Source organism: Ischnura elegans, chromosome 6, assembly GCF_921293095.1.
Source record: "Ischnura elegans chromosome 6, ioIscEleg1.1, whole genome shotgun sequence".
Taxonomy (NCBI): domain Eukaryota; kingdom Metazoa; phylum Arthropoda; class Insecta; order Odonata; family Coenagrionidae; genus Ischnura; species Ischnura elegans.
Genome location: NC_060251.1, coordinates 31451054 through 31478654, shown reverse-complemented (window position 1 = coordinate 31478654; position 27601 = coordinate 31451054). Strand labels below are relative to the sequence as shown.

The 27601-nt window shown below is 37.7% G+C and overlaps 1 protein-coding gene across 4 annotated transcripts in view; it reads right to left on the bottom strand.

Moving 5' to 3' along the window:
* Nucleotides 1–27575, bottom strand: part of LOC124160484 (EF-hand domain-containing protein 1-like) — a 36091-nt gene extending 8516 nt beyond the window's left edge. The window contains exons 1-10 of one of the 4 annotated variants that reach the window (XM_046536338.1): nt 27384–27575; nt 25348–25484; nt 25026–25239; nt 24153–24308; nt 15642–15808; nt 12893–13077; nt 8081–8186; nt 6881–6995; nt 2756–2872; nt 1111–1333 (exon numbers count right to left, since the gene is read on the bottom strand). In XM_046536338.1, coding sequence (XP_046392294.1) covers nt 1111–1333; nt 2756–2872; nt 6881–6995; nt 8081–8186; nt 12893–13077; nt 15642–15808; nt 24153–24308; nt 25026–25239; nt 25348–25433 — 1369 coding nt within the window. In that variant the 5' untranslated portion in view covers nt 25434–25484; nt 27384–27575. Of the gene's footprint in view, nt 1–1110; nt 1334–2755; nt 2873–6880; nt 6996–8080; nt 8187–12892; nt 13078–15641; nt 15809–24152; nt 24309–25025; nt 25240–25347; nt 25485–26837; nt 27031–27383 lie in introns of those variants that run through there. The other 3 variants (XM_046536337.1, XM_046536339.1, XM_046536340.1) reach the window with 3 other exon arrangements.
* Between the last annotated feature and the right edge of the window lie 26 nt (nt 27576–27601).

Sequence of the window (27601 nt, the reverse complement as noted above, 5' to 3'; positions counted from 1 at the left end):
AAGCAAGCTGCCGATATATGGGTGTATTGGGTAAGAAGGCCGCAGATAATATAACGGCCGCTTGGGAGTGAAAGGGTTAATCTAATAACAAGAAAATTTGTTATTATGACTGATATCGGCTACTATTATTTTTATTACACAGTTGGGCAAGGTGGAAACATTCTGACCACCAGTGTAGCAGTCATCAGACCTTTATGCTGATTAGCCGTTCTGAAGGCATTTGTTTCTTGGCATTTTGTATGCTACTCTCCTGCAGGTCTATTCAGTAACTGTTTATGTGTTCACGAAGGTGAAAGGTCTCGCAATTGTTGCAAAAATCATATTGTTTCGATTTGCTATGCCATTTTGAACTTCATGTCGTGTAGATTTATCATGCACTTTCACATGAATTATGCTGGAATTTCGAGAATGACAATCGATACTGACTACAGGTCGAAAGGATTAATGATAATAAAAAATTGACATAAAAAGTTATAATTGTCATAATGCATACATATGAGATAATCCATAAGGGTATACGATGGTTGATAAAGAGTTTGAAAAAGATTTACTGGATGAGATTAGTCTGTTTTCATGTCATTAATTATGCTTAAACAAGCTATGGTAGGAATTTTGCGTATTTAATAAAAAAACATGCATATTTTGCATTTGTTGTAATTCTTTGCTATGGCGAAAATGTCAGGTCTCTACTTAAGGCTTTATTACAGAAATTTTGCAAAAAGCCAGCACTTTATTCCATGAAATATGGAAACTAAACGTTGAAGTTTTTCAGAATCATTTCCCACACATACATTTATATTGACAATTAACAATCCTATTATATATTCAAGAGCAGTTTTATATCAGCCACTGCATTTGAAAGCACCACTTTTTCAAAATTACAGCCAAGTTTATTTTAAAAAAAAGTGTCTTGAAAAATTTTTTTCTCTTGATTTGACTCAAATTTTGAGGACCTTGCACACCCCTTATCATTAATGTATTTCAATGATTTGAAGATTATCAAGCTCTTCCTAATTTTAGTGATATTAACCTTATGTTAAAATAAAAAATATTTGAAAAAGAAGGCATAATTTGCTCTGGCTATAAATGATAATTGGAGAAATTACACACCAATGCCAAAGTCTGCCGGTGAATAGTAGTCAGGGTCATCAGGATTGGTGTTGTGTTTAGCTAGCCTCATGGACTTGAGGAATTTCCCACCAGTCAGCCCTGTACTGCGATTAGGCAGTTCTTGGATCAGTACTTTCCCATCAGCAAGACTATACGATATGATGAAATTTCGATCCTGGTCCTCTGGATGGACCCAGTCCAATTTCGCTGTATAACGAAGTACCTGTACATCAGAGAGAAGCACTCTTTGGTAAATGCCACAAGATTAATCACTTAATATTCAAGGAGCTTCAATTGCAATTGAACAACTCAAAACATAAATGTGAATGCTTTTCACATATTTTGTATAAAAGTAAGGGCTTACCTTCATTGACAACATCATCAAACCAGTAACTTTAAAATCAATAAAAGTTCACACAGAATGTAAACAACTAAATATGTAGTACTTATAAAATTTACGAGACAATCAATGAGCCATTTCCTCATAGCTTAAACAAACAGATAGGGAATTTAAAGAAATAGGCTATAAAAAGCTGGTTTAAATAGGACAACAGAAACTTTTTATTATGCCCAGAAAATGTGGCCATGTATTCTGGATACAACACACAATGGCCAACATCTTAGGGATAGGAGCGAGAGCTTATTTTTCAGGTTCCTATGGGATAATTTAAAGGCATTGATCAGTCATTCAACACTTTTGCAAAGTGATGCAGGAAATTCACTTTGGTTACAATAAGTGGATTCACAAAATGACAATACTAGTGACTGTCAATATGATTACATAAATTCCAGTTCTGGTTCTCAAATGGAGTTTTAAATGTGACATATTTACCACATTTTATTTTTTAATAATTTGCATAGACAACCAATGATTTATGCTACATCACTAATTTGCAACTAGAGAGGCTATAAGACAGGAATTTAGTTAACAAAAAACAGAAATTCTACCCTGCTTTGCCCCCAACCTTCCAAAATTTTGACACCCAGAAAATCTGTTGTGTACAAAATTTCTTATAGTGAATCAAAGAATTACTGCTTCTCCTATATGAGTAGCATACAAGTTAAACAGGGAAGTAGAGAAATATTTGGGTTTTATGGATGCCATGCATGGAGGTAGAAAGAAGAATTTTAAAAGAGGAATACATACTTTTAGATTTAAAAAAATGACCTGAGTGTGAATGCAAACATGAATTTTAGCTTTAATCTTGACCTACTTAAGCACTAGGTTGCCTCCAAAAATAATTACAAATATTAGGTGCGCAACTACGTTCTTGCTCTTTGTTTTAATGAAAATAAAACTTCATTGTGAAAAAATTGTTATAAATGAATCATTCAAAGTATTGCCCATTGCCATCTACAACTTTTCCCCACCATTTTGGCAGAAGTTAAATACCGTAATGGAAACAGTGTTAATCTTTTGACGCTATTCACGAATCGAGCCATTTTTTTGTGTCTTCATATGAGTGAACTACTGATCAGCCAGATCATGTGCCATCAAACGAAACACGTAATAATCGGGTGACGCAATATCTGGGGAAGATAGCAGGGGCGTTAGGACTTCCCATTTGAGCATTTACAAGAAGTTTTCCATGGGTTTTGCAACCTGGGGTCAAGCATTGTCATGCAGTAGTAAAAATGAGCTCACCTTCCCAGCATTGGCTATGTATTTCACGAAGTCTGTCTTTGGACGCTGTGGTTGTAAGTTGAAGCAAGATTGTAAGGAATCTTCAGGTTCACCAATTCCAATATGAGGAGGGATCTCCTGTAAAATAAGAACAACAAAATACTAATTAGCATGAATTTTTCGTCGCAGCAATTTTTTTTAAGATCCACATAGAACTTGGATATTGCTATCAATTATGATGTAGTAAAGTAATAGAGATAAAAAGCTGTTTACTGACATGTTTCTACCTATTACTTTCCTTTTGGCGATTAAGCAAATGGGAAAGATGGTATGCAGAAAAGAGAATATGAAAACCATAATGGAAAACATTAGGTACATATAACTATTTTAAGAATGTAATTTTATGCTACTATACATAACAAATGACTACAGACATAATTCACAGTGTCCGGCGATATCTGGTGGAAATGTTTTATATCCATGAGGATAAAATAAAATGGTAAACTTCCACACAATTTTATTCACAAAATACCGACCCGGTTTCGTCCTTGATAATGACACTATGTGTCGAAACCCGGGTCGGTATTTTGTAAATAAAATTGTGTGGAAGTGCACCATTTTATTTTATTCTCATAAATGACTACAGTTTTAAGACACGGCCATTAATTACATTTAAAAATTGATTCAAAATAAATACTAACAGTGAATTGTGGATGAATACTTCCATGGACTTCAAATGCATTACCTACCTCAGGCTCCATGCTAATGTTTTTACTGATAAGTAAACAGAAGAAATGTTGGAATGGAACCTATTCTAACAGAGATGGAATCCAAAGAAGACTTTCACTCAGGCTATTCTCTGCAATGGCCGTATTTTATCATATGTACAAGGTGAGTTCAATAAGTAATGCAAGAAATTTTTTTCCCGGCTAATTTTGATTGAAAAAATTTGGCACTTCTAAAAGAACATTTACAAACATTCCCGCTTTGTCTTATATAGTTGCATTAACTTCCGAAAGGTGACCACGCTGTACGGAGCTGTTAAAATGGCGATTAAAACAGAGATGCATTATCAACATCAGGCAGTGATCGAGTTTCTTTTGGTGGAAAATCAGGTATCTCAGATATTCATAGGCACTTGCAGCATGTCTACAGTGACCTGATAGTGGACAAAAGCATGGTAAGTCGTTGGGCAATGTGTTTTTCATCATGGCTGCAACAGGGATGATTACGAAGTCAATGATGCAGTAAGACATTGGCTCCGAAATCGACCAGTGGAATGGTACTGCGCAGGCATACAGGCCTCCCTTCATAGCATTGGTGCAGTGAAGAGGGGTTTTGGAGGATAAAACCCCCCCATAACTCAGAGAAATTTTAAAATATAATCCATTTACTTAATTATTTTACTTAATTGGATAAATCTATATACATATATAAAAGAAAGTCGAAAATCGTATTAGTTAGAACACTTATAACTCGAGAACGGCTGCACCGATTTTAGTGACATTAGGCTCTTTGGATTTGTCTCAGCCCCGAATAACATATGGGACATTAAAAAATAGGAAAAGTTCACAAAAAAAATTCAACTTTATCTTGGAGATATGTTTTTAGGAGTTGATTGTTAAGACGGTCAAAAAATAAGATTTTTTTCGTTTTTACTAATGTATTGACTGATCTTTTTAACAATATTTAAAAAAATTTAAATGTTCAAACATGTTAAAAATATTAAAGTAATATTAAAATAGTATTAAAATAATTGAATTAGAGGTAAGCTCAGCTTGAATTGAGTTGTCAACAAACACATAACTACCGTATGTGTAAACAAATCTCCAAGCAATTGTTGATTATCAGTAATGTCCGTGTACTCCGCATGAATTCAAATCTTTTAACTTTGTAATAAACGAAGACGAAGTCACCAACTATCTATCTGAATATTTAAAGTCCTTGGACGCACCTGGCTTACCACGGCACCATTTACAGCTGAAGGTTGGCTCTGTGTTCATGATCTTTCGAAACATAAAACAACCAAAACTATCCAACGGAACGTGTTTGGTTATTAAAAAAAACTGATAATGAAAGTGATTCATGCCACTATACTCAAAGGAAAATTCAAAGATGAGGAAGTTCTCAATCCGAAGATTCCATGATCCCAACTTATATGCCCTTTTGAGCTTAAACGTATCCAATTTCCAATTCGTGTTGCATTCGTGATAACGATTAACAAATCGTATGGTCAGTCTTTCAGTTTTTGTGATGTTTGTTTTCATGTGTCAGGGAAAACCCATGATTTTCTCATGGTAAATAATATGTGGTATGTTTACGAGTCGGTAAACCATCCACTGTATTCCTTCCTTTGCTTCAAGGGCGCAGCTAGGAATTAAGGATAGGCGCAGTTAATACTGGTGGGTCTGTAGGGTATAGAAAACTCGCCAAGGTAAGCGAGAGATGTGGGGGCCCTCCCCAGACATTTTTTAGGATAAAATGTTCAAAAGGGTAGGTTTTGCATCTGAGTGAACAGTTAAATATTTTGTGACTCATCCGTCCCCCTAATATTAATAACCAAATGTTTTAAAAAAGAAGCTCTGAGCTTTTGGGGGGTTTTTAACCCCAAAAAAAAACCCTCGCTGCGTCCCTGCTTTGCTTCACTATTTTTATTTAGCTTCATTCGCTTTATCTTGCGCCTGATAACAAAACAAAAACTGTTATTTATCAGAAGGCGCTTGACGCAAGACATTAAACCCGAATGTGTAGTGCACACCGTAGTGTGTTAACGCATGCAGCACGTTTAGGCAGTGCATTTTTTCCAAACAGAAATACTATAACTGGCGTGCCTTAAGTCATTTGATACGAATGCTGCTTCATAGGAGCTTTTCTTACACTATTTTGAGCATCAGTCAAGCGTCGGTCTAGCATTGCGTTAACCTGCCCCGTGAACGAGCCAAGTTTACGCTACGGACTTAGACCTAATAACATCTTTCTACGGTTAATAACACAAATAGCCAACAACTGAATGCGTATAATTTTTATTTCATCAATATTTTTTCATTTAATTTATAAAAAATCAAATATGATTAAAACGATACAGCGGCTCTTTATTTATAAATGGTGCAACTAAACTATAAGTTCATTGAATGTTAGGCAGTACGAAGTTCGCCGGGTCAGCTAGTATTACTTATAGAATAGAGAAAGGATCAATAAAATATCCCTCAGAAATCCGTAAAACTCACCATTTGAACCATTTATCTTAAAAAATTTCTGGGGTGGGCACCTGCACCTCCTGCAAGGGGCGCAGTCAGGAAGGTTGGGGGGGGGTTTAGGTGCAACTAATACCGCGGTGTATGGGGGTATGGAATACCCGCCAGGATAAGCGGTAGGTGCGAGGTTAATAAATTGCGGAATTTTAACATAAACGGTTCAAATTGATGAGTGTTACGGCTTTCTCAGGGATATTTTATTAATACTTACACTATTCTATTAGTAATATAAATCCAATTAAGTAAAATGGATTTAACTTATTTATTTCTCTGAGCTCTGGGGGGGGTTTTATCCCCCAAAACCCCTCCTAACTGTGCCACTGCCTCCTGCATTCAATACCCCCAGTATTAGTTGCTCCTGAAACTCCCCCTAGCCTTAATTCCGTGCCTGCTTCATAGTGGCATCAAGCCGTAGCATTGAATGGAGATTACATTCAAAAATAGCGTTGTGTAGCTAAAAGATTGGGAAATAACATGGTGTATTTGAATGCTGAATAAAATTGCCCATGTTTCAGAAAAAAAAGTGTTGGATAGCCTACTGAACTCCTCTCGTACATGGAATCACTCATTTCTTCAGTTTTTTATAAGTTTAATGCCAAATTGACCTTCTTTAGTAAGAGTAAAATTTTAAACAATAAATTACTCTTGCACAAATCATACCCTTGGAAGTTCCATTTCTTCGCTTCAGCTATGAAAACTAAGCAGTATATTAAAATCATGGGGATAAAATTGAAAACATCCTATTTTTAACTTTAACTTTCCCATTTGGGCTGCATTATTTAATCTTTTGCATTCTCAAGTGCAACCTTTAAGTGGGTGGTATCCTTCCATACTAGCACTTTCCAGAGTACACAAAATTCACATGTTTTCATCATTGGAGAAATATACTCACCCTTTTGGGTAATGTCCTCTCTTTCTCTTTGAGGCAAATTGGATCACCCTGGGTCATACCCAGAACCTCTGCGAAGTATTTCCTCGTGAAAGGATCACAATCATGTATGAGAAATCTAGAAGAGAAGTCTACCTTTAGTGTTAGTGGTTTGAGTCAGGCTTGAACTTCACTCTCTATCATTCATGGCATTTGGAGGAGGTGACCGACAGCTATGGTCAATTGCACCATAGGAAAAGATGGGTGGAGAGACAGCTGGTATGTATAGGCTTTCGCCTGCTCATTATGAAAAGCACCCAAGAGACCATGGCTTAACGTCTTATCCGACTGACAGAGGCTGTACTTCAAGTGCCCTCCGCAAAGCATTCGAGCAGAGATTGGGCAGAATGAAAAATCTCAGCCACTTCTGGGATTTGAATCCAGGCCTATGGGGTAAGAAGCCAACACTCTAGCCACAATACCAACTCAAACCCTTGCCATCATTCTTCTTGAGAATGGACCCCAAGTGGGACTTGAAAACTTTGGTTACAACCATGGCCCTTATATACTGGTTACTAATCTCCGGCTCGGCGTTTGTTGCCTGAGATTCCGCTTCCACCCCTCAAACCCCTAACACGCCTCCCCTCAAACACAACTATGGGCACAGTGCACTGTCACTAGGGGAAATATGGAACTAACTGCTCTGTCGAAAGCATATACCGCCGCCGACAGTGCAGTTAGTTCCATATATCCCCTAGTGACAGCGCACTGTGCCCATAGTTGTGTTTGAGGGGAGGCGTGTGAGGGGTTTGAGGGGTGGAAGCGGAATCTCAGGCAACACTCCCGAGCCGGAATATGTCGGGAGATTAGCAACCAGTATATAAGGACCATGGTTACAACAAAAAGCTTACACTGTTAGATGACCGAAAAGGCTTCCAAATATCACTAATTATGAATGCATAAATAGGCGAGTGCAAAATTTACAAATGCAACAATGTGAAGTCAGAGGTTTTCCTGCAATTATGTGAATTTTATTTTTATCACAAATTTCAAATATTTAAATGCGATTTTAATCATCTTTAACTTTTCTGTCCATTCTGATGCCACAATAAGACTGTCAAAAAATTACAGCAAAGCAATCTATGACAAAGGTACCTCATATTAAATTACAAAAGTTAAAACTATTCTTATACAGGGGTTGAGTATTATATTGACACTGATTACCTTCGGCCAAGAACAAATACAGTGTTTCCAACCATGAGATCCTTCGGGGAGTAGTACTCTGTTACATCTGCATCAGTAACTTCCAAGCTTATGGATGGAAAATTAACTGAAATAAATATATAACAGGTAAAATAAGACACAAGAAGAACAAAGAAAACATGGAAATGTTTCTTATGCTTGAGTGCTTTAAGATTCAAAGTTTCTGAAAGTGGCACATATGATTTAAAGTGCAAGAGCCTTTGATAGGATTGAAAATTAAGCTCTAACTAGAGTTATGTTCTACTTAAATAGGTGCTCAAAACCTTTTAATGAGTGTTAAATTGAGATAAATAACACATAAATGTAGATTTAAACAGGAATGATTGCAGGAATTGAGTTTTTCAATTATTACTTGACAACCACTTGAAACTACAGTGAGTCCTCGTTTAAAGTCACTTACCGTTCCTGAAAAATGTGACGATAAACGAAATGACGTTAATCGAAGCATAATATCCCATAAAAACAATGTAAAAAGTGAATATTGGCTCCTAGACCTCACAATTCCTATGTGAAAAAATTTTAGCGTATCATATCTGGGGCATTTTTTACGATGGGAATGCCAAACTATGATATAAATACAAGTTCCTGTCTTCATCGACGACAATAGCAGCAGTGACATAAATCCTTCTCCATTTTTGTATCTTCCTGCATTTGCTTTTCAGCTTTGCTATGGGGTGCGGTCCAATGAATGCTACTTCCTTTACCAGACGCTACAGACGGTGCTCCGGAGCAGCGGTCCATAGGCACTACATTCGCTACGAGAATTTCTTTTCCGACCAGTCAGGAGCGAAATCAAAATGGAGGAAATGAACGAGGCCAGGCAAACTGGGATTATGAAATCGAAGAGATGGTTTCAATTGCGAATTGAGGCGGACGGGCGTCGCCAGGGCATCATCATCGCTGAAACATCATCGCAGTAACAGGATCCAACATTATTGTGAGCATTGTTCTCTTGGACATTTTCACGGAAATGTTTCTTATGCTAAAATTTGCTAAAACCGTAATCGCAATTAACAATATACACACCGTTTTACACTTTGTATAGACTGACTTTATTACCGCCCACGAAACGAACAACCTGCAACGCCTGCCACTTCGCCTTTTTTCTCGTGCGAAATTTAAAAGACTTGACGTTATTGCAAAGCGAAGACGCGATAAATGAATGACGATCTCAAAATTTTCGTGACGTTATCGCCAAATGACGTTAAACGGGGTGACGTAGAACGAGGACTCACTGTAATTCTTAAAAATCTTACAATCTATGATCTGACCTTGGGCACTTGTGCTTTTAAACCTACAACCAATAGGATGCCAGCTTGCACAGGGTCTTTGGTTGAGGCACATGTCTTGTAGCCTCTACTCCAATATGGCATGGGTAGTACGTCAAGCATTTCTTTTTTATCAAAATTTTTACTGTCTTTCAAACTTGCTACAAAAATACTCATTTAAATCAAGCCAAAATAGGATAGAAGCTCAGTAGCCAACTTAAACGTTTCTGATCTGGTTTGTTTGACATATACACAAATGACGCTTGAAATATGATTTATGGCAAGATTGATACCAATTGACACAGGAAAATAATTTAGAAATCAAAATATTATGTACAGTAAAACCCCTCTTTTACACTTTTGACGGGGTCAAGGAAAAAAAGTGTAAATTGCGGGAAAGTGTAAAATCGAGGTTAGGAACAATTTAATGAAAAACAACCCCTTTAAATATAGTTAACTGTTCTTTTTTTCATGTGGATCATGTTCTAAATGAATAGTAGGTATAAAACCTTTAATTATGATAACAAAAAAATCTTTATTAGTACTGAACTCTCAGTGAGGTAGATCATATTTTCTGATTAGATTTTAAGATCATATTTTCTGATTTCATAGATCAGTCTTTTAAATGTTCCTCATCAGCTTTTTAAACAATTTGCGATTTCTCCCTCATCAACTACTTTCCATGATCGTGCTACATAGTGTAGTGCATCTAAAACTGATACTTTGAAGCTGTTAGGGTCCCTCTCACTGTCTATAAGATTAATTGCTTTTCTCACTAGAATCCTGCGGTAGTTGGATTTGAATACATGGATTATCGCAAAATCTAATGGCTGTAATTGGCTGGTACAATTTGGTGGGAAGAACACCAGTTTTATATTCCTCAAATTCATATTTTTTGGGTGGGTTGGGCATTGGTCTAAAAATACTATAATTTTTCGGTTTTGTCCACCCATATTGGCATCTAGAGCCTGCATTTGTTCCTGAAAGAAATGTAACGTCATCCAAGCTTTGGTATTAGCGGCATAGATTGTGGGATATGTCTTGATATTTTTAAAACATCTGGGATTTTGGATTTTCCAATGACAAATGGCCTTAACATTTCACTACCATTAGCATTAGCACCTAACAATACTGTTAAACGAGCTTTGCTATGCTTTCAACAAGGGCAAGATTCACCTCTAAAGTCTTACAGGGAAGTGTATTGAAAAAATGGCCCGTCTCATCTAAATTGAAAATGTCTTTTGGAGCATACCCTTCTATGTATATGCTCACTTAAACAATGTTTCTTCCACTGTGCCACTGTTAGGGGATCAATACTATTGGACTCATCGCAAACTGTTTTGTATACAACATTATGCCTAGTCTTAAACCCGCTTAACCATCCATTTGAAGCCTTGAAGTCTTCAATTCCCAGCCTCATTGCCATATGCTGCGCTTTTTCCTTTATAATAATTCCGCTGATGGGTATGTTTGAGGACCTAGTGTACTGACACCATTCTTTTAAAATTTCTTCAAGTCTATCATATTTCGAGTACTTAACATATTTTCGCCTCTTCGCACCGGGTCCGCATTCCACTGCACCGGTTTCTATCTTTTTGCGAGTTTTAACAACATTGTTTAACGTGGACACTGGAATCCCAAGCTCTTTGGCAAGGGAAACACGTGAGCCTACATTTGAGTCATCTCTTCCCAAAATTTTAATTTTATCTTCTATTGAAAAAGTTTTCCTCTCTCGTTTCTGGGCCATTCCGTATTTGATTCGCGTTTATTGACGCTGTCACGAAAAGAGCAGGGAAAAAGAGATTAAGATTAAAACGACTTTAAAATTGATCGAAGAACTTGGTAATAATGTACGCGAAGGAGAACACCCATTGCGTGGATCATCACGAGAACGACCACGAATATAATCATAGCGTCTATATTCGTAACTACGATGCTTACAAGTGAAGTGGAAAACCTGCAATATTTACCACCAACAAATGGAATGAAATTTAATCGTCGCAAACAACCTATCTCCAGCAAATCCCGCGATCATAAATACTCATATAAACTCTGTGCCCGCGATAGTGGTCAGAAACAGATGAAGAAGGAATTGTTGTAGTATTTCAAAGAGGCCGTATTAATGATAGTGGCGCTGGTAACAGGTATGCCAAAAAGGCGAGGAGGTTGTAAATACAACTTCCTTTCCTATATTTACAACCTTCTTGCAAAAAAGTTATCCCAGGCTCCGATCTCTTTCTTCTTGATTACGGTGCGCTATCCGCCATGTTCCCTTTGGCGGCCTGGCGTAAATAGCAGGTCATTTGAAATTTCGTCAGCGTAAATGCGGGGAAGACTTAACATTGTAGAGATACTTAAATCATCGGGACTTGACGAAAATGTCGCAAATTGCGGGAAAACGTAAAATGCGGGGGCGTAAAAGCGAGGTTCTACTGTATATGAACATCTCTGATGACTTTAGATTTAGAATTTAGATTTAGAAACAGCAAAGTTTTTCATTCACAAATCAGTAAGATGGATTTCTACAACAAGAAGGCCTCTACTATTCAGTGCATCATTTAGAATTATCTTCTTCACAAAAAAGTGCACATCTTGCAAAACATCTTTTGATTAAAGATAAGATTATTCTTCACAGTCACTCGAATCAGAATGAAAACAAGAAATTTTTTCAAGAAATCTTAAATCAGGAAGTTTGCTCAGAATTTTATAACAAGCACAATAATTTATGACTAATTTGCAAATCATTGAAGCATGAGACTGATTATTGTCCTCAACAAAAGCCCAAATTATTATCATTTGCAGTCTAATTCATTCATATTTGCAAATCAGAAAACAAAAGAACACCAAGTAGGTACAGATATTAAATTTAAACATTAAAATTATCGAGTAATTTAAAAATATTAGACTGCAAATGTGACACAGTGTATTTCACTGATGACACAGTGACTGGTGTCATCAGTGAAATACACTGCTGCCGCCACTTAATTCATCTTTGATGAGGGTACCATGAAGTTGGGCTGAGATTCTGGGCAGTGCCATGTTATCAGTAGAAAACTTATGAGAATTAAAATGGCAAAATTACATCAAAATCTGTACTTAAACAATTTTTGAAACACCAGCATTCTTTTGTGGGTTGCCATGTGTTTATGCAACTACCGGATCAGATATGCATCATTGGCTGCTCATCCACTCATTAGTGTTTTGTTCAATTATTAATTGTCTCCTGTCCTTGTGACAGTTTTCAATAATCAATTAATTTTTGTACTTTTTGCTAGGATGAGTGTCCTAAATATCATTCGTTTGAATGTAGCATTAAAGTGAAAATTTCAGGAAAAAATTCATGTTGGAAAAAATTCTGTTATACCAATGGGCAGGCTCTGTCCCGTAAAATGATAAAAGTTCTCTCATTTCAATATCCAGAGTCAGTTCATGATTTTGGCATCACAGTAAATAGGTTGAATGTTTAAGACAGGGAAGATAAAGCAGAAGGTGTTACAAAACAAACCTCCAACATCCTTCCAGTTCTTTGGTAGTTTTTGCCTCCGCAGGAGAAGTGGGAATGGGTCCCGGCCGTCGTTCCGCTTCCTTACTTCCCTCACTTCAATGGTGTCATCAGCTAGGTAGTAGCACAGTGTATAAGGCCTCAATTCCCCAAATTCCTCATCTCTGTAGTCCCAAACAACATTAAACCTGCAAAAGTCATCCGGTTGAGTCATGAAAATTGATTCTACTTACGTAAAAGAGACTTAATATCCTTCTAAAAGACCTTTGATTAACTGCAATGGCCAAAAAATATAGATAATAATTTTTTCTTGGATTAGTACTGCATACGTAACTATGTATGTATTAGCTTAGCACCATGAACCTCAGTAAATTACCATCAGATTCAAGAAAACTGGATAGCGTATTGGTCTACCCAGTGGCCCAGAAAGCTGTGCGTTTGTTGTTGTTTGATTTCCACTCAAAGGGAATTTGCTCCCATGACAATTAATGGGAACTTCAAACAGGAGATACATACACAGTATCACAATCTTGATGCGTTGAAATATGGTCTTCAATTTTAAAATATCTCCTTAAAAATTCCTATTACTTACACCTCACAGGCAGCAAATACGTAAGATCATTTATATTCAAAATGCCATAAAATTGTGATTCTAAGCACTCATACAAAGACATTACATCCTAACTACAAAATTCACTTCTATTACAAGCTTCAGGTGGATAAGGCAAGGAATATTCACACAAAAGTTTGAGTAAGGAAATAATAACCCTTTTTTTGCTAATAAGATTCTTTGACAGAGCAAGCTGTCAGCAGAGTTGAGCAGAATTTCCTCCACTGAGTGAGCCAAACAGAAGTGTTCATGAACACTAACACATAATCTCCTAATTTGGAGCTTACTTATTTGCTGATACTTGGTGTTCTTTTTCTATTATTGCTTATTCAAAGCCAGTATTTTCAATGTCACATTTCATTCAAACTCACTTTCAGATATATCAACTTAAAAAAATATAAAGACAACATAATGGATTAACTCTTCAACCAAAGATACGTAAAAAAATGCCAAAATTAAGAAAAAGGAGTCATATTATTAACCTTTTCCCCACTAAAGACAAAAATATGTATCTGGACATTTTTTGACCTGGGAGACGAAAGCAGCAAATTTTCATCGGAGATTTTCCTACGCAGGTGAACGAATGCTGAATATACACGTTTCCTAGCTCTCCCCCTTTTATGACAGTCACAGGTGTTTGATGTCTTTGTTTCTGGACCCAACACAGCAGAGCTTAGGCCGCATCCTCGAAATCCAGGTGCAGTCACCCGGACCCCTTGTCTTACATTACCCCTCTTAGCGGTAAGGGACAGCGGCCATACAGTTGTTTATCCAGTCATTTTGGGAAATAAATATTTGTTCCTTTCTCAAAAAATATAAACTAAGAATAATTAACTTATATATTGATTTCAGCATAGACATCAACATAGAAATTGGTGCTGCATTAAATGCATTAACCCATAACCAGTGACGTGCAATTCTTGTTACACTACCAGTGACGTGCGGTCTGGGAGACCGCAATAAATCAAAAATTCATAAAATATTGCTATGCCATTTTTATTGTTTTGTTTAATTTTTCTTTGAATGCTTAACTATTTTAAAACTTATAGTAAAATTTTTACACTCCCAACACGAACCAATTTGTAATAAAAAATTGTGAATTGAAGCAGGATCAAAAAAACATATGCCAAAAACACTTGAGTTATAATTATTATATTTATGCATCAATATTTCGCCAGATTCAAAAAAGACCCTAAATGTTAAAGTTGGAAGGCTAAGTAGTAAGTAGCCATGAAATTTATCCCGCTTATTCCTTTACTTGATGCATTCTTAGTAAGTGACGTGCGGTCTCACAGACCGCTAATCGAGTTCAATTGCAAATTTACAGAAATTAATAAAAGGAACATTAAATTTTAAGAGTGGGATGTCCTTGTTATGCAAAAATATGAAGCTAACGAGAATTATAGATATTTTGAAATCTTAATTCTGAAAATATTCATAATTTTAGAAACGCAGCAGTCTCTCAGACCGCACGTCACCGGTTAAGGGTTAATATTGAGGGTAGAGCTTCGTTAAAAATTTGACAATTCTCAGAATAAAACGAGGAATTCAATTCGAAGTCTGCAATTCACGTTCAAGCAACAATTATCAATAAAGCTAATTCATATAAACAAAGCATGATTGACAGCGAACCAATCCCGCTGGTATGTTTATAAACCCAAAAAGGAGGGAGCCCGACTACCCTCGGAGTCCGAGATAATGCGGAGTCCCTGCTAGGAAGGGTCGACAAAGGATGGTGCTGATAGTGTGTGATTATCTGCAACACCCTTCTTCACGAATGTCCTGCAAAAATTCTCCGTATGGAGGGAATGGAAGAATCTCTCGGGGCTCAGTACAGCAGTCACACTAAGGCGAGAACTCCACCGTCTTGAAAGGGTTATTTGCAGAAATCTGTGTCTCCTTCCACAGAATCACAACCACATGTAGCAGTTAATTTTTTATGACCTGATTTCATTCATGAAAAATAAGCTCTGTTCCAAGACAATCAACCAACTAATCTGTCTGTACCTTCCTTTATTCCCAACCTTACTACCTGAATTACTCTCCTTGTTTCATAAAAATTCTTCCAACATGAGAAAAGCCATACACATTAAAGAAATGAAGTTGATAAGCAACATGCACAGATGCAAACTCTTTCCTCACCTTAGAATTTTACCATCGTACTCTAAGAATCTCCTAAGTTTATCATCAGGAGACATTGTTGTCGCAGGTAACTGCTGTTTATCAATACACTTCCTTTTCTCAATATAGGGGTCTGCGGGCATGTTCTCAGATTCACCAATCACAATACCTTGGCTTAAAAGAAACTCCTGAAATGAAAAATTTGCAACAATTAACTGATTATTTTAAATACAAAAAGTTTCATGCATGGGAACCACGCTTCATTAAAAATCAGGATGCAGAAATACCCTCTTATTTCCTTAACAAATAAAACTCAAAACCTTTCCAGTGCCAAGGCTAAAATTCTGAGTGAATGATTCATATATTATAACTTTCTGTTTTTGTATAGATATACAATAGCCAAGCATCATGCAAATAATGCCTTAAGCTTCTTGCAATTAAATTCTTGTATTATCCATCACAAAAGGGAATGGATTATCAGGTTTTTATTTCTCATGTAGTGTAGGAGTATTGTAGTAGGGGAGTATCGTATAAGAGGCGCACCTTTTTTCCCAGACATTGCAGCCGAAAATTAGGGTGCGCCTCTTACACAAACTTCTTATCTTCCCCCCTCCCCTTCACCGGTCGCAAGTGTAAGGGGAACTGAGTGTCCTTGGTTTTCAGTGTGAGTCAGTCATCTGTAATCCTAGGTAAAAAACAAGCGGTAGGCAGGAGAGTTTCTCCCTTAGTGACGTATTTTTAAAATGCTCCTGTTTGCTTTTCTTTTAAGCATCGCGCCGTCACGTCGGTTCCCCGGAGGTGAACATGGAAAAGATCGTGCGGGGTTTTTTCGCTCCGGAGGGCGCGCTAAATTTACTGCCACGAGTGGGCATCCCGCGGCATTTATACTGCATATAGTAATCGGTTATCAAACGTAGAGAAACGCGTATTTTTGGATGACATACCTGGTCAATAGTCAATACCTGTCTTGCCGAGTGATTTCCATTACGCTGAGGACCTGATTTTCCAAAAATCATCTTCAGACGCTAATATGAGGATTATTGCAACTGAAAATTATATTGGTGTCAAAACCTGCGTTTTAAAAAATTCGAACGAGTGTGTTCATTGTTGGACTAAATTGTGGATGGAAGAAATCAGAAATGCTTATAAGTGAAGAGCGCGGAAGGAGAGGTCGAGGGGAAGGAGCGCGAACCCTCCGTCTTCGAAGCAAGCAAGGAAATACGGAGGGGAAGGAGCGTGCTCCCTCCCCTCCGTATTTCAAGCTACGAGGCTATGAGCGAAGGAGCACGGGAAGAACACGTCCGATCTTGCATTGACGTCGTTGCCTTCAAAGCGAAGGGGTGAAGGCGCAGCAAAGTGATATACGCGGTTTGCGTTGCCTAAAGTTTCCAGTCCGTCTCGTCTTGTTTGAATGCGCTTATGCTACACTTGTTTCTTCCGAAATTGTCCTGTTTGGACTATTTTGAATATTAGTAGCCTTGTTGTAGCTATAAATCTTTGTGTCAAACAATTAGAGCTTAAAAAATTCAAATTCTGTCAGATATGCGTCGCGTTAGATCTCTTTCTTTTATTTGAACCTCGTGCGTGTCATACAACTACAGTAAACTCTTGATTTTACGAAGTCAGTGGGACCGGAAAATCGGCACTTCGTAAAATCGAGTTTCGTAAATTCAAACCTTTTTCATAAGTCACGAAAAAAATATTCGCTTTTGTTTCTTCCGCCGTTTTTTGTCTTTAGTGGTCTTATTTAAATGTTTTCGGTGGTTATTCTCTGTATAATTCATAGAAAAGGCTTTTTGTTATCGATTTATGATGTGAAAAATCGTTAAATAATTATACCACCATAAAATTCCCATTTCTTGTTCATACTTCAACATCAACGATCGCTTAAGAAATTCCCGACCAGTTTAGAAAACGTAATCAAATAATGAATTGCAAAGTTTATTATAAGAATTTAATGTTATAAATTTATGGTTAGGAGCAAATAACAACTATTAAGTTCGCGTAAGATAGATATTTGTTTCCAGCACCCACGGAATGTTAGCGGCAGCCGGCCTAACCGCCATTTATGTCGCCCTCTATCGCTCAGTGACGAGAAAAAAAAGAAAAACGAGGGCCTCCACCCGTTTCCTAAATAACCTTCGTAAGTTAATATTTCAAGTTACTCTGTATATTCAGTTGAATGTGCTATCTTTTCCATTGGTTATTTTTGTTGAGATTCAGTCACGATTCTAAATTTCGTAGGATATGATTATCTTCTGGCGAATATTTGAAGTAAATTCTGTTTGAGCTCTCCGTCCGGATACTGTGCTCCATCATCTTCGCAGACGTTGCTACGAAAGACTTTATTCTTCATCCGGACCATATTCTTCATACCTGGTATGAAGTGCTATGTTCATATAGTATTTCTCTATCTTCTTTTATGCCGACAGGAGCAAGGTTCCAACCGGAAAACGACAGGAGAAACATCTTCCATTATCGGAGAAATAAAAAGGGAAACGTTATTATCCGCATTGATTGTTTTTCTACAAGAGATGTTTCATCATTTCTCAACGTGTGTGAAGTATTGGTTCACTTGCGTGAATTCCCAAAAATGACACGCAAAAATCTGTACATTCACCTCATTTACTTTTCGTGTCCCTTTCTCCTCCGTATTGAAAGTTATGCAAAGAATCATTGACGTAGAGAAAAGATTTTCTTAGCTTTAGCACTAAAAATAGTCGCGCAATAATCGTAAATAAATATAGTGAGGAAAGAGCAAAGAAAATAATTTCAATTGAAACGTCAGCAGAGAAGAAGAGAGGGAATTATAAGCGCGGCACCATTTCCCTGATAGTGGAAGATACTTCTTCAGCCTCTCTCCGGTTAATAACTTACCCCCGTTGCAGGTAAAGATGAACCATGCCCTTCTCCACAATCGGGGAACGTTCCCAGTGGGTGGGGTGAATAAGAGTGGGATGGGGATTGCCTGAGGAAAGAAGTGTGGTCAGCACAAAGGAGTGGTGAACAGTGGTGAAGGGGCAGGAGAAAGAAGGGTGGGGAAATGGCCTTCAGCTCTGCCTCAGTCTACGTTTGGGGGCCGTATTTTTTGCGACGCACTCGACCTCTGTCACCTTAGGGGGGAGGGAGTGAATGGGAAATGCTGGGGAAGGAGGGGTTTGGGATGCATAAAATGGGTGTCAGCAAGATCAGCAGAAGGTTGCGGGAGGAAGTAAACAAAGACTTTGGAAAGAAAGATCTCTCGGCATGGGAAAACGGGGAGACGCGCGAGAAGAAAGTTCAAGGTTAGAAGTGCGTCTTCATTACGAGTGGACTGAAAAATAAGTTGGTGGTTAATAGAGCCCAATACTTAAGATATTTAAGTTGTTTATTCAGGAAGGCTATTATATACACAAAAAGATACTACTAAAATATCAATTATTTTTTTCCTTTTTGCCCTTCTCCATCGCCGCTTCCACCATGGTTTCTCACTTGCATAAATGGGAATGAAATTGGGGACCTAACTCGTTAGCCAGATCAATATATCTTAATGTTTGGAGGGCAGCGGGTACTTCTTTTTTATTTGGTGAAATTGCTTCACTTTCATCTTCGTCGTCACTGCTATTATGACTAGTCCTGGCCGCTGCTTCTTCCGACGCATGTACCGGCGTCCCATTGTCGCAAGCCCTGAGATCATCGTCAAGGGCAATATAATCGTTTGATGTTGCGCGCTGTGCTCTTCCTGCTTTTTCCAAGAATTTTTCAAAATCATCTTTTAAGCCTCTAATCTCCTCCGCGATTTTATCCGCTGCTGCTTCCTGAATGTATAACGTAACGAATCAACCATAGCCGTGATATTGTAGCAGTGGAATTACTAGTAGGCTAGTTGTATCAATTACCAACCTCGAGAACATCCTCATGATGCGCTATCAAAGGGAATCCGGCCGATTTCCAGCAATTTGCGATTGTAGTGGAGGAAATAAAGTACGTCTTTGAACCGTGTTTCTGCGATGAAAAATGACAATTTTATTAACTTGGCCATTTTAGCAAAGTTAACAAAGTTATTCCTCATCACAGAAACACGGTTCAGAGACGTACTTGAATGCCTGATGGGCAGGAGTGCGATGCAAACAATTATTTTTGATGATGGAATTGATTGATAGATTTTCAAAATGCAGTCAGAGCGGTCACTTTTGGGGAGAAAAGGCCCCACGCTCGGAGGGTCGAAGAGAGGGGCCAGCGAGGGTGAGCTCGTCGAGGAAAGGGTCCCGGATTAGGGACCCTTCGAAGTGCTTCGGCGAAAAGTAGTCAAGTAGTCTTCGAAGTACGTTCACAGCAGCCTGCCTTGCGAACGTACCAGGTACGTTCACAGCAGTGCAAAGGGTTAATTAGGAGTGTACGAAATACCCCGCTCGACCTTCCTGACATGTTAAACTACGAAGTATTGTCGATGCGATGTTTACGAATAGGCAAGTAAATAGGGGCATTATATCAGTCGCGAGATTTTAATTAAGTCCTACTTCCCCTAAATTCCCACCGTGAGGTTTTAGGCGAACCCTTTCTCTCCAAAGTTGCACTGTCATTTACGATTTCACACTTTTGATGAACCACAGTTGGAAGCGCTGATTTGTTTTAGCTACTTACGCCGGCGTAACTAGTTTTGTTGACAAATATTTCGCCATAGTTCGTATAAACGAATGCCTTTTGCTCCTGGGGACCGATCCGAGGTTCGTAAATTCGAAACATTTCGTATAATCGAAACTTCGTATAATCGAATAGCACCATGTATTTACCATAGGCTTTTCGCCGGGACCGCACTATCACTTCGTATAATCGAAAACTTCGTAAAATCCTGCTTCGTATAATCGAGAGTTTACTGTATTGAAAGCTATCGAGATATCTTCGGGCTCAGTAGATGACTCACCTAGCATTTGGCCTCCATAAAATGGGAGATCGATCAAGGTCAGTTGGTGAGACGGGGTAGGGATGAAACACGTTTCCATTGTTCCCCTGTAACTTGATGTTTTCCTATTTTCCTTTGGGGTCTCGGAAAGGAAAAAAAATGGCAGAGGCATTGGCTGATGGAGGGCCGAGTGTGGTTCCGTTAAATCTACGACGTGGTTATTATCCCACGGCGCTGAGATTGCCCCGGCGCTCAGATTGTTGTCCAAGCTCTTGGGAAGGTTCATGCTATGTGCCTGTCGTGTTTTGCCTTCAAATTTTCCACGGCTGCAATTCTATTGCAATACTCCTGCGAGAGCATTTAAACAAAATTCTTCGTGAATAGGACAAGCATCGTAGAGCAACGGCGTATGCGAAGAGAGGATCGGAACTCTTTCTACTCCCTCTTATGCCGCTATTACCGCCGCAGTTATCAAAATTTCCTCTTTTAATTAATATTGAAAGAGGAAAGTTCGATAACTGTCGAAATTCCAGGCGTACATCTGCAACACCGCGCGATAGTATTTTAAAAAATGCCCAAAATTTTTTTCTTCATAGCTCCGATGCTCAAAATAGGGGTGCGCCTCTTACACGTGTGCGCCTCTTACACACGCTTATACGGTAATTAACAAGTTAGCTGTGGTGTGACCAAGTATACCTGCAGCTAGTCTGATCTAAATCTTCAGTACTGCTTTCACAGGATTGACAAAAGCATATGTTTAACCCTTTCACTGCTGTGAACGTACCTAGTACGTTCGCATGGCAGACTGCTGTGGACGTACTTTTTCTTCCTCCCTGCCATGCACTTTCGCAAAAGCACTTCGAAGGGTCCCTATTCCTCCACGACATCACCCACTCAGGACCGTCTCATCGACCCTACCAGCTGGGGGCCTTCCTTCCAAAAAGTGACCGCTCTGACTGCAATTTGAAAATCAATTAATGAATCCGATCATCAAAAAATTATTGTTTTCATCGCACTCCTGCCAATCAAGCAATCAAATCTGTATTTGAGCTGTGTTTCTGCGATGAAAAATAACGATTTTGTTAACTTTGCTAAAATGGCCATTTTCCGCTGGTCCGCAGCCACGTTTTTAGCAAAGTTAACAAAATTATTATTTTTCATCGCAGAAACACGGTTCAAAGACGCACTTGATTGGTTGATTGGCAGGAGTGCGATGAAAACAATAATTTTTTGATGATCAGATTGATTGATTGATTTTCCAATTACAGTCAGAGCAGTCACTTTTCGGGAGAGAGGCCTCCCGCTGGTAGGGTTGATGAGATGGTCCTGCGTAGGTGAGCTCCTCGAGAAAAGGGTCCCGGATTAGCGACCCTTTGGAGGGTGTACCACGCCCATCCTGGAAGTACCTGCCTCATGTGCCCACGAAATGCATTTTAACCTTTTTGCCGCGTGTGAGGTTTTCGGAGATTGAACAGCAGCGAAAGGGTTAATAGTACACGTAACAAATACAGAAGGCATTGTTAGTTTGTGTGTATTTGAAAGTGTAGGGCATATTACTATATCCTGGAGCAGATATCATATCCATAAGACAACATTTAAATCTTGGTCTTTCATTGTTAAACAAGACCTACAATAAAAAAAAACTCATTTACAAATGCGTAATAGGAAAGGACACTTAACAATTTCTTTTATACATTCAGTATTTATGCAAAGCATTACCTTTAAAGTAAGCCATAAATCCTGGCTTATTTTACATCTAACGCTTAAAAACTAATATGGAAAATTTGGTGGTGAAACATGTAGAAGGAATTATATGATTCAAGGAATTTTTTGCAAAAATGCAAACAGTACATAAAACAAAGAGAATTTTTAAAAATATGTATGTACCAGCTTTTCGCTGCAGAGCAATAAACTTCGTTCTTTCATGTTTTGAATCCCTTCGTGGACATGACTACGGTGGGGTTGCCTTTCTTATTCTACACTGGGGAAAGACATTTCTCTGAATAACAATTTTATTTGAAAACCATTTCCCTGAATTCCTTACATGCCGAAAGAATAAAAAAATTAGGCTACATTCAATATAGCCTAACTCTTCTTCCAATTAATCCATCAGCCAATTGATCAACTACTATGTGTTTGCTTTGGTATGACATAGGACTAATGGATTCATGACATGAGTATTCTATTTCTTATATCACCTCTGATTTATAAAATGAAAATGCAACAGTTACTTCTCCATTGTCATCAGAATTTTCCGATCGTTCGAGTATATTAAACTGTCCATATAGTCATATTGTGGTGATAATATATCGTCGTGAACATACTTTCGTACTATTTTTGCAACCGGTACCCTATCGTAAGATTTCTAATGGCTGTAATGTTATTAATCACCAGTAGAAGTGCTGGGGAATGGATATTTTACACTTGTAATATGTTATTTTCGGCTAAGCCAGTTGCACAGCCGAAATGTGGTGATTGACAATAATTTTTCCTTGGGAAAAGATATTCGAGGCATATTTTCACGAAGCCTTTCCATAATGATAGAAAAAAGGTTTACTGTGTTCGTTTGCGATAGTTTATTTTAATGTATGTAACAGCAATCATGACTGAATATTTCACCAAATATGTAGTCAGCATTGACTCTTATGGAATTATCAATGTTTTGGTCAGTGTAGGTGTGGCTTTCCTACCCAAGCACCCCCATTCCTGCCACACTGCGCTCAATGCTTGGAATTCATTTATGCCCCCTCCAGTATATTTACAACCTCCTTGCCTGCCCCCCTCTGGGTATGCGCATGCTAAGGACATTATTTTGCATGAAGAGAAAAGGGGAGAACTTCATTCTTTAACCTTTATCGTCCTAGCCGGCCCCAAAAGGGACCACCTAATGTTTTTGTTTATGGCCTCGCAGTCCCTTTAGGGACCACTGAGACACACTTCATTTAAAATCGGCTCATAATGAGTTTCGTTGCTCGAGAGTTAACTGGAGAGCTGCTCATATTTTAAACCTAGGCCATTTAAATGCCCGGCCATGCAGTGATACATTTGGGATTCAAAGCTGTCCTTTAAAGGTTAAATACTAAAAATTCCAAACTATAGAGTTTGATACCAAGAGTAATTTTTTGTTTGCTTTTGCAAAGTCACAAACAGCATGTTACTGGAACTTTATCAGTCCACAAATAAGTTCTTCTATGAAGAAATAGAAAGAAGAAAATTTGCCAGCATAATTTAAAAAGTGATTGAATATTATGTGAATATTGTAAATCTCAATCACAAAGAATGCAATATATTCATGTCTCCTGCCCTCAATGACCAGGACTATGAAAGTACCAACATTGCAGTTACTTCCCAAATCTGGGTATACATTTACTCATTAATTTTGAGATGGTGCACTCTATTTGTTATGATAACTGTCAACAGATGTAATAATGTTAGACTATGTATATTTTTCGACCTGGGAATGTAACCCCACAATTAACATGCAACTCAGTGGTAACACATGTTAACAGGAATATGCACCTGTTCTATGGTCAGTGATAAGAGCTTGAAAAATCAAGCTCTGAATCAAGATCACCCTTCAAGGAGTCAACTAACATACATATTGGCTTCCAATGACAACATTTAACACCCTATTAGACACATTAATTTACCTTTGTAAAGGCATCACAGCTTACAGTGTGATAAACAATTCCATAAATTGGTATATCAATACCAACATTGAAATCTTTCCAAGAGTAAAAGTCTCCAGCATCATTTTTAACTATTTTGCTTCGACGCACAAGTCTCCCTTGTTTAAAACCACTATTCTGAAAAGAAAACAGTGGACCGCTATTAAAACAGTACAAAATTAATTCTTTCAGGGGTGCACCATAACTAAGCAGGGAATGTAACAACATTAAATTTTTTTTTAACTGGGAATTTATGACTCTGTGTTCATGACTATCAATCACTCATCACTATGAGAAAATATTCTGGGAAATCACTCACATACATACACATATATACCCAAGTCTAAACTGCACTGAATTATTAATTTTACAAGATATTCATACCAAAATAGTTCTTTAAATGTAGTACGAAAAAGCTGAAGCAAAGTGATGTAAACTATTAAGGCTTTTTCAGGACGGTAGATGCTATTCAAGATTGAAACATATTTATTTTAAAATGGTTAGAAAAAATTCCTAGAAAATAAAATAATTTTTTTATTTACCTGAGAAGAATTAGTGCCATGCATTTTAATTTCTGTGATTTGCTTTTTGGCAGATTTTGTGCATACTTATTTGAAAGAAAGTGGTTTTAAAGGAATGAAGAGTAGAGAGGAGATCGTATGGGAGAGCAGGAAAGGCAGATAATTGAAGAGTTTAGAGGACTGGCTTGCGTAGTTTACAAAAATAACATGAAGATAATCAAATTACATGAACAGCTAATCAAATTACAGATAACTGAGTATCTAGCATATACAATCAAGAATATTTCTAGATTCTATATTCGGGTAGTTACCTCTTGGAGCCTAGGTGACATACCTTGACTTCAGGCTCTATGATGGTAACGGTATCATCCTCCAAAAAGTAATGAATTTTGACTTGGCGTACTCTGTAGTGCTCTAATGGGGATTCAAACACCGTTTCTTTGAAAAAGGCATTAAATGTTAATGTCTTATTGGCATAGTGATAAAACTGCGGTAAAAACTGGGCTGGGGCTTCTTTTTTCTTTCCATAAGTTATCTCTGGATCAAACCTGAGGAAAAAAAACAAAAATTGAAAATCAGCTACAACTCAATATCCCTAAAAATTATGTTGCAATAACTTTAAATGAGGCAATGGATTGTGATTGATATGGTACAACCTTAATGGGCTCATTTGCACTAAGTGTTCAACAGAATCAGCGTCACATGCTTCAGTTTTTGTGCCTTCAAAGCCATTGTAAACCATACGATGTCCACTTTTAAAATCAGTGACATGAGAAAGATGAAACTTCTTTGCCTGAAATGAATTCCCAAATTTTTGTAACGAGAAAGAAAAACTCTGAATAGATGGCAATACTTACACCTTTATTTCCTAGATTAAGCCCCTATAAAATGATAATATCAAGAAGGATGAGAAATAAAATTATTACTAATGACAATAACCTTCTCATATTTGAGCAAAATGAAAAAACTCCACACTAAAATTATTTATGATGATTTAATTGAGCAAAGCATAATATCCCTTTCAATGGTGAACGATAATATTCAAATTTTCTCATTTTAGAAGAATTGACCTTTGATATGATATAGATATCCTGATAATACATTAGACCTAAGTAATTCTTTTGCTGTACTAAGAATGTATTGTCATGGGTTGTCAATTCATGAATGTGTATGATAAGTATGTTTCATGAACGCTTGTGTGCACCCGTAATTCATTTGCTTAGGGGAATAAAAATTCAGTTGAGTAAAACAGTTATTTACATACCAACAAAAAAATGAACAGCATTTAGAGCCCACCCACTTTTGAAATTCCTTAAAAATACAATTAACAAGTTTAATTTAATCAAGACTGGAGAATGATTCAATGGATAACAGGACATGTCCACCTATCAGATGCTACCTGATACCAATTGCTGGACAAAAATACAGGCAGGTGAATGTTCAAGTCGACACATCAGACTGCATGTCTTAAAAATGGGATTTAGGTCAGTTCCTGAAATTTAGGCACAAATAAATCAACCCGAACATTACATAGCCTTAAAAATTAATCAAGTCAAGATTGCAGTTCTTTAAGGATAACTTAGCACGTTATCACAGATTAAAAAATCTAAAACAATCAGCAAGCAAAAATTAATAAATAAATTCCGGATTTGTATTAAGCACCGCAGAGTAGTGGGGTCGACTTCATGGGGCCTGAGGGGGCCCGAGCCCCCACAAAAAATTCGTTATGGGTGAGAGGAAAAAATGTGTAGGGCTAGTCGATTTTCCCTGGAGTGTTCAGATATCGAGATTCAAGTTATCAGGGTTCTAATGTTTATCATGTGATTCTTCCAAAATGCTTAAAAAACTTAAAACTCACAACTTATAAAATTTCCGGGGGCAAGTTTGGGGGATCATGTTTGTGAACAAGTCCTCCCCTTAAATTTGCTTCAACATCCTACAACCGCCACACCGTATTAGAATTGCATAAAAATGAACTGTAATGATTATCTTCGACAGAAAATCAAGAGCGATTCCGGGATAATTACGCCCGCAGAGGTATCAAAGACTTCCAAAATTTCCTTTAAAGTTAACAAATTCATTTCACTTGTGAAATTACTTTCCTGCATACGCACATGATATTAACGCAGAACATGCTGTAACTTACAAGACCGTTGGGGAAAGTATATCCAGGTAGTGAAGGTAGATCAGACATCATTAGCTTTAGGAGTTAAAAATATTTTCACAGAAACATTAATATAATATGAAGGCGTTAACTACTCTACACTTTCGGATGAAATACCCGAAATCATCCCGAAACAGCCCAAAATTGCCATTGCTTGGAGCACGACCTTGGTTGCCACGGTTACCATAAATTAAGGAGAAAATTTTTCACAAACATCACTCGCGTTGTGCTTCAGTTCCATTACAACAAGCGTGGATAAGTCTTATCCGTACAACTCACACTAAACCAACTAAATCGCCGGTTGGAAAGCATCACGGGAGTCATAAATGCTCCAGTGACCAAAAATTCTGACCAGTATGGGTAGTTAATGACAGATTTTATTACGGACTGTTCTTTGAAGTGTAGAATGTTTTTCAACGGTCCATGAGTGTTAATAAATATTGATCTACTCAGCGATACATGCACAAAATACACGAATGAGCCACTTTTTAAGGGAACTATAAGTTCAGTACTATATCACATACTTACCTATTTTGCCCAACACAAAAAACGGCATTATGGCCCATATGAATTTCGAATACATTGAAAAAGCAGTCCTAGTCATTGCGAAAATCACTAAATTAACTGACTGTGGACTCATTAACTCCATACTTATTTTGCAATGCTGCTTGAACTCCAACTTAAATGTCACGAATTTTCGTATTTGAATCGTCTTTTGCACCAGTTTTTAGAGTTGCGTTTCGCTA